Source organism: Pteropus vampyrus, unplaced genomic scaffold, assembly GCF_000151845.1.
Source record: "Pteropus vampyrus isolate Shadow unplaced genomic scaffold, Pvam_2.0 Scaffold35, whole genome shotgun sequence".
NCBI classification, from domain to species: Eukaryota; Metazoa; Chordata; class Mammalia; order Chiroptera; family Pteropodidae; genus Pteropus; species Pteropus vampyrus.
The window spans coordinates 844015-851920 of NW_011888816.1; the positions used below are offsets into that span (position 1 = coordinate 844015).

At 43.2% G+C, this 7906-nt stretch overlaps 1 protein-coding gene across 1 annotated transcript in view; it reads right to left on the reverse strand.

Annotated features, from left to right (window-relative positions):
* The window catches only part of LARS2 (leucyl-tRNA synthetase 2, mitochondrial), a 109686-nt gene that overhangs the window by 28940 nt on the left and 72840 nt on the right, over positions 1-7906 (reverse strand). The window contains exon 12 of the mRNA XM_011357473.2: positions 6929-7066. Coding sequence (XP_011355775.2) covers positions 6929-7066 — 138 coding nt within the window. The remainder of the gene's footprint in view (positions 1-6928; positions 7067-7906) is intronic.

Here is a 7906-nt window from a genome sequence, read left to right on the forward strand (position 1 = left end):
GAGGCCCTGAGGGACTTGGAACCTAGTCCTGCTGGAGCAGAAATCACACCACCTCGCCAAGTTCATTATCGAGATACCCGACCGGTGTAACATATTTCCTATTTGCTCACTCATTCATTCACTCGGCAACTGGTACTTGGGAACGAACTTGTCTAAGCAGCTAAGTTATTCACCCACTCACCATAATGACCAAGCGTAGCGGGGGCCTTTGAAAAAAAATGGAAAACCTGCAACTCTAAACCATCGACAAACCCCTTCTGACTCGGACCATCAGAAGTGGGGGTGTCCCGCAGGCCCTCTGCCTGGAGGAAGGCCTAGATGGTTTCGCTTCATAAAGACGCATTTGTGTTTTTTTTTTCCCTCCGGGCCAACTTTCTCCTTCCTCCTTCACCCCCAGCCCTGGAGGTGGGTCACGTGGCTTGTGCTGCAGCACAGCTCCGGGCAAGCAGAGTGACCGGCGTGGTGGGTCTGCATGCTTCCTGGATGGTTCCGACTGCACTGATTCAGACGCTGCAACAGCTGGTATCCGCAGGTGACTGAAGGCCGCCTTTACCCCACCAAGGAAGGAAGGCAGGGAAAGAGGATGGGAGGGGCCGATGGAGAGGAGGGAGAAATGAGAAAGAGGGCGGGGCGAGGAGGGTTGCTAATTCATAGGATAAACAGGGAATTTCAGAACTGATTGACAGGCCGTTAAGCGCCTAATAAAAATCACTGCATACAAGGAATATACTAACCAAGACGTGGCTGCGAGAATCTCAGGACTCAGCAGAGCCCTAACTAGTCCCTGGGGGTGACCCTGACCTACTTTGCGAAGCCCTGGATAGCCCGCTGCCCACTCCCCTGACCCGGGCAGGCGGCTACTGTGCAGATCCGGAGAAGAGAAAACAGGAAGCCGTGGACCTCTGAAAACGGTCTCTAGCTTGGGCATCTGGGCTAAGTTCACCTCCCTCTTCGTCCTCGCCTCGTGTCTGCGACCATCATGTCACACCATTAGCCAGTTTCGGAGCATTAAACCACGGCTCAGCTCTAAAATACCACTGTTCCTATTTCCCAGCAGCCAGCCGGCAGCTCGGAAGGAGGCCTTATTGATGCGAGGAAGCCAAGCACAGCTTCTGTTCCTTTCCTTTCTCTCCCCTCAATAGCTCCGTTTCCGGCGTGATCACAGGAGCGGGAGAAAAGCTCGGCGGCCCAGGGCCTGCTGAGCTCTCCACGGTCAGCAGGCGGCTGTGAAGAGCGGGGCCGCAGCTTCGGCCGCCTCCACTCTTTGTCGACTACAAACTGCTGGGAGAGTCTCGGCTCGGGGGATTTCGTGTCTCTCTGAGTGGCCTGACAAGCCTCCCAGGGTACAGCTGTCTCTCCCAAAGCGAGAGAAAAGGTTATTTCAGGTCAGTGGAGGTGGCCGCGAGTGTTCCCCCACTGCAAAGGGCTGCTGCATGGTGTCCACCCTGGTCCGAAGCTGATGCCTGCCTCACACCCAAGGATCAGACCCGGGGCTCATGGCACTTCCCTGCTGCAGAAGACATACTGCAAATGACTTTTTTCTCCTGTTACAATTACATAATCATTGTAAAAAATCTGGAAAAAATCAGAAGTGCATTAAAAAAATTAATAAAAATCATCGATGAATTCACCATCCAGAAAAGACTCGTGTTAACTTGCTGGCATAGTTTTTGCTAGTCTTTTCTCCTGCACAGCGTATGTGTGTGGTCTGTACACATAAAGATACAGCTTTGTATCTTACTTTGTTCAGACTTCATTACTTCAGATTCAGATGCATTTCCCCACATTACTAAACATTCTCTGTAACGTAATTTTGAAGAGTTGTCCAGGAGTCTTCCCTACAGATCGACTCTACTTGATTTACTCTTCCTCGGCATTTTGGGGCATTTCGGTTGGTTGTATCCGAATCTTTAGTTACTTGAAATAACACTGTGGTGCCTAAGTCTGCATTTCCGATCATTTCCTTAGGACAGATTTCTGGAAGTGCAATTAGTATGTCCAAAGTGTGCACGTCTTTAAGACTCTCACTATATGTTGCCAAAATGCTTTTCGGGAAGGTTGTTCCGAACCACCTTCCCACAGCGAAGGCCTCTTGGCTCTGCGGAAAATGGCACCTCACTGCTGTTTAATTTGTATTTCCTTGCCTGCCAAGGAGGAAAACAGTTCACGGTATGTTTCTTGATCATTTGTTTATCTTCTTTTGCAAAGGTCCTGCTGACGTTAATTCTGACCTAATCATTAATCCTGGGGTTTCAGACACACAACTGAGGTACCTACTGTCCCGGGCGGTGGCACACCCAACCTGGAGGCCAGCTTCTTCTAAATGGTAAAGAGACCTTCTGAACGTTCGAACTGCAAACATAAATAAACGTGCAAGTGGTGAACGAAAAGGCCGGGACTCTTTCAGAAAACAGGAAAGAGTGTTGGATCTGCATAAACCCCTTGCTGTTGATATTGGAAAAAAAACACCAGAATTACAGAGTGAAAACGGGCTCGGAGGTGATTGAATCCCTGAGTTATGAGGCCACTGACTACCAAGGGGGTTCGGTTTCTTGTCCAGATGCTAATGAGGGCCTGACTCAGCATGGGACACAGGTCTTTGGGCTCCCAGTCTGGATCTACTACTTGTGACAGTGGCCAAGGCGCTGAGAGAGGAAAACGAAAGTGGCCAGCGGAAGTCTCAAATACCCTCCGAAATGACGACGCTCCTCCAGAGGGATACACGAAATTCTGACTTATCCACAGTTCTTGGGGCGGGGGGGGAGCCAATAAATAAAGAGAACGAAACATGTGCTTGACAGGTCTCCATGTTTCCTCCTCGGCCAGCTTGATAAAGTTGTTCTTAGGCTTTCAAAAATTCTAACGGGAGCATTCTGAATTACTCGTCACACAAGTGGGTGCTTTTCGTTTCGTTGGTGGCTGATGGGTTCACCAGAATGCCTCTGATACAGAGGTGACGCTCGGAGATAGTTTCAGGGGCTGTTGTTGCTGTGACGTGATTTAAGAATGTGATTTAAGAAGACTGATCCTGACGATTGTGCTGAGATACAGAGATAAGATGGCTTTCAGCTCCTCCTTCAAAAAGGCCAGACTTCTGAGTAGTTAAAATAAATCTCTCGCTTTTCAGCAGAGTTGGGAGGGCACAGAACAGAATCTTATCATCTTGTAAAGAATTTTCAAAAACCCTAAATACTGCATAGATATATTTCAATTAAGACCACACAGCTGTCCCTCAAAGTTGATGGCAAAGCAAATCCCACGTGTGCCTGGGAAATTTACAAATTAGAAATTCATCTGAACAGAAACAAAGCCATTCCTGAAACCGTATTTTAAAATTATAGCAGAATGCCGCAAACCTTTTTACTCCTCGAATATAGTTTTAAACCACTGTAAAGAAGTCATAAAAAGTAGCCAGGCCCTATCCTATTCCTTAAAATGGTTAGCCATTGAATAATTCACTGCTTCACTTGTTACTTCTACAAATAATGGTCCAGAAGCCGGAGAAACATGCCCCACTATTAAGGAGCCAGAAATCACGTACACGAGAAGAAAATATCTCTCATGTTGTATCTGGTCTTTGAACTTCATCTCTATGCAATTCTCCCCTATCCCAAGGAGAACCTTTCCTTTGAAGAACATAAACTTTTATCTGTTTATATCAAGAGGTTAAACTTAATTTATTTGAACAGATATTCACTGGACTGTGACAGCATGGAACACGATTTCCATCCTCAGGGGTACTCTTTAACTAGCAAGGCAAAGAGGTTTGCATAGAGAAGAAATGCAAGGCAGACTCGCACATTCTATGACCCAGGGCACAAATATTTTAACTAATTTATTACCTGAGGATTATTGTTGTTAATGTGTTTAGTGTCCTGAGGCAGACCAGTTTATTTTTATATATGACGCTCTCTGGGACTAATGAACAGAAAATTATTTTAAGTACTTAATTTACATTCTAAATTAGCTTTTGGTACAGTAGATTTTTAATCCGTGTGTGCCTTCACGAAGTGAGGAAGCTTTCAATGTGCTGCTTTTTAAGGAAACTGGATTTTAGTCTGCATCACAGAGGTTTAAAAGGTAATGTTTTTTACCTATCAAAAAATTCAAGACACAAATCCTTTGGCCCACATTCCCCAGTGTTAGGACTCGAACCTACAGATATGATCCCAAATACCTGCCAAAAATAGAGAGAGAATCACTGGACTTTTTTTTTTTTGGTAATAGCAATTTGAAAAATAGGTGAACTGCTTAAATAAATTATGGCATATCCATATGATGAAATACTATGCATAAATAAAAATAGAAGATTTGCATGTGCTGCTGTAGAAAGAGCACCAAAATACATTAATAAATCAAAAAAGCAAAAGACATATATGTAATATAGGTAACATTTTAAAGTATAGTAATAGGAACATGGAGATATGCAAAATATTTATCTGAAGGAAATCAAAGTTGCAGGCTGAGGGGAAGAATGAAGGGTGGGATGTGGGGAGGGAGATTCTACCTTCACTTTCTTGCAGCTAAAAAGTTTAATCTTAGACATGCATTACTTTATTATTATTATCATTATTGTTGTTGTTGTTGTTGTCGTTAATGGGTTATCTGGGCAGGGAGAGAATCGGTTTTTCCCCCCTTTTTCTTCTCTGCAATTAAAAATTATTCTAAAGAACCTTGTATTAAAAAAAACACACACACGAAACATAACAACTAAAAAAAAAAAAATCCCAGGAATTACGCTACTGATAAAAAAACAAGTGATAAGGCCAGATAAGATATAAAAAATTGTTTTAAATGTGTCATTGAGTTGGCAAACTCTAAGAAACGAGGTTGCAATAAATGTATTTTTAGACGAGTAAGAATGAATTAGATGGACCTTAACTAAGGAACATAAGAGATATTCTAAAGTGCATGTTTCAGATAAAAGGGAAATCATTTCAGATGTCAAGGTCAGAGATGCAAAAATGAAGAGTGAAGAAAGATCAGCAGATGTGCAGATTCAATGCGATTCCAATTAAATCCCCCAGCAGATACTTTGGTGGACTCTGACGAGCGGAACCCGAAATTTACATGGAAAAACAAAGGTCCAACCACAGGCCGAGAGTTCTTTTTCTCTCCTAGAGAGAAGACTTCTCTTTCGGCATAGTAAGACTTTTAAAATTAAAATAACAAAGCCAGTAAATAACTAGCACAGCTAAAAGCAAAGAGACCAACGAACAGAATAAAGACCCTACAAATAGGCCTTTGCACATATATGAAAACTTGATTTATGATGGGAGAGGGCACACTACAGATCAGTGGGGAAATGGAGGGAATGTTCCATTAACGGTACTGAGACACTATAAGCAATAAAATGTTATTAAAATTTACTACATTAAGTTTAATTTCTGTTCATCACATGACATCATAAAAATAAGATAAGCTAAGAACTGGGAAAAAATACTTGCAATACATATTGCTGAAAAATCACTGGCATCCGGAAGAATTCCTATAATCCACAACAGATGACCCGGAAGAAATAAGGGCAGTGGACACAAACAGGGATATAATGGAAGAGGAAACACAGAGGTCCACAGATACATTAGAAACACGCTAGACTTCATAAGTAAACGGTAGCTTTAAATTAAAATTTAACACACAAGTGATCCATCATAAAACCACCACTTTGAAACATTTTAAAAGCTGGAGAATACTAAATGTTGTAATGATGAAGATATAGAGAGAGTGATGTGGGCCCTCATCTCTGTTGGTGGGAGCGTAGGTTTATAGAAACAGCTGGAAAACAGTTAGGTGTTCCTTAGTAAAGCTGAATGAAGGCAAACCCCACGATGCAGCAATTCTACTCTTAGACACACACCCTGCAGAAATGCTGACGCGTGTGTGTCAGGAAACGTACAGGAATGCTCACAACAGTTTTGTTCATAATTGACCAAAACAGCCCAACGGCCACTGGTGGTGGGATGGACACATAAACTGAGTTCTGTATCAGAACTCCATTCTAAACCATGGAACACCAGACAGCCGTGAGGCAGGAATGAAACGTAACTCCACGCAGCAACATGGACGAGTTCCAGACAACGCTGAGTGAGGAAGGCAAGACAGACGATGTGAAATGTGATTCTAAAAGTTCAAACACAGGGAAACGAAGCAATACCTATAATTGAAAAATATATACAAAGGTGCAACATATGTAAAGAGAAGCAAGAGAATGAATAATTGAAGATTCGGGATGGGATTAGCTGGGGGGAGGGGGGGTTGGTGTAGGAAGAGGGATGACAGGGCTGGACAGGGCACCCTGGGGACTGCGAGGGGCCTGTAATACCCCATTTCTTAGGCTGAGAATGGGGTGCATGGATGTTCGTTTTATTCTTTGAATTGTATAATACATTCAACACATCTTTTATATATATGATGTATTTCACGGGGAGAAAGCATACATGCATGACTTTCTGAACATAATGGGGAACAGATTATAGGGTGACAGGAAAAGACTTTATCAGTAGGTTTACATTACATACTCTAATCAGAGTAATCTTTCGAGGCAGGATTCAGTGTGGCTTAGAAACAGAGCTTACACAGAGGGACCAGAAGATAAACGTGACCTCACGTGAGAAGCTATAAAAAGCCGTATAACATTATGAACTGCTCTTCTCTGCCTCACAAGTAAAAACCTCAATTACTTTAACTCGGTTAAATGAAGAGCTGAATGCAAGGTTTTATGCGAGCATACACCTCCGCCTGCTAAAACTGATCGAGCAACAGAAACGCACTTCGTGTGGTTAAGGCTGACAGTGACCTCTAAAGGATACAAGGAAGTTAGACTTCTTCTGCGACACCACCTTTACCTGGCTTCAGAAGGACGGGCATCTGCTTTGAGTTGCTGTTCATGGTACTGAATTCTTTCGCAAAGCCATATGTAAATGCTCACCTGTGTTTGACCATTTTTTGCTCATGGCAAAAATGGCTCAAGAACCTCGCGTAGAACAGGTGCATGACAGCATGTTCTTTCCCCCCGACGTAGAGGTCCACAGGCATCCAGTAGTCTGCCAAGGCCGGCTGGAAAGGGCTGAAAGGAGGAGGAATGGTCATTTTTTGAAAATCTGCTTTGCTACGACTGCATGAATTAGACGGTAATTTGCTCGTGCTCTGAAATAAATTAAGTCAGAGAAAAACTGTTTTTCTTTTTAAACTGTAATAATAGAAAAGCTTATGTAACAAAGGAGAAAAATGTCAGATCGATGTTAATTTATAAAATTTGTAAAAACTTGTTTCGGAAGCCGTAACTGGCATATTTTAACAAATGCTATTTTCACATAAAATGAGAACAAGAGGAAAACATACCAGCAGAAAAGGTAGTTCTGCACAATGCATATTTGAATGTCTAGGTTTATTTTACTTTTTATGATAGAGAAATCGAGATTTTTAAGTTCTTACCAATAGGGGGCAATGTGGCATTTACGATGGGCCCTATCATGTAGACACTAAATGTTCGTTTTAAAACAGAAATCCAATCTTATTTTCAAAGTAGCCTTAAAACGCTGATAGCTAGCAAAAGCCTGTATGTGGCCTTGTGAACGCAATGAGCAAAGTCACGGTAAGTGTCATTACAGAGCCCAACGAAAAAGCGGCTCCCTCGTACTCCCCGGTCTTAATGGATCCTGGAGAGAAAGGGAAATGGCGCTTCCCCCTATGTGCCGGCTAGGACTTGGGGGTACGTGTCTGTGAGTGTGTGGACAGGGGCGTGTGCTGGGGGAGGGGGGAGCAGTGCTAGCTGGGGACAGACTTCTTCATTCCCGAGGGAACGCCCTCCCTGGAGACCATCCAAAGAAGTAAAACCTTTGCCTGTGGAGAATTTGTTCTCCATAATGTCAAATATTTGTAAGTTCTCTTCCCCGCACTTCCAGGT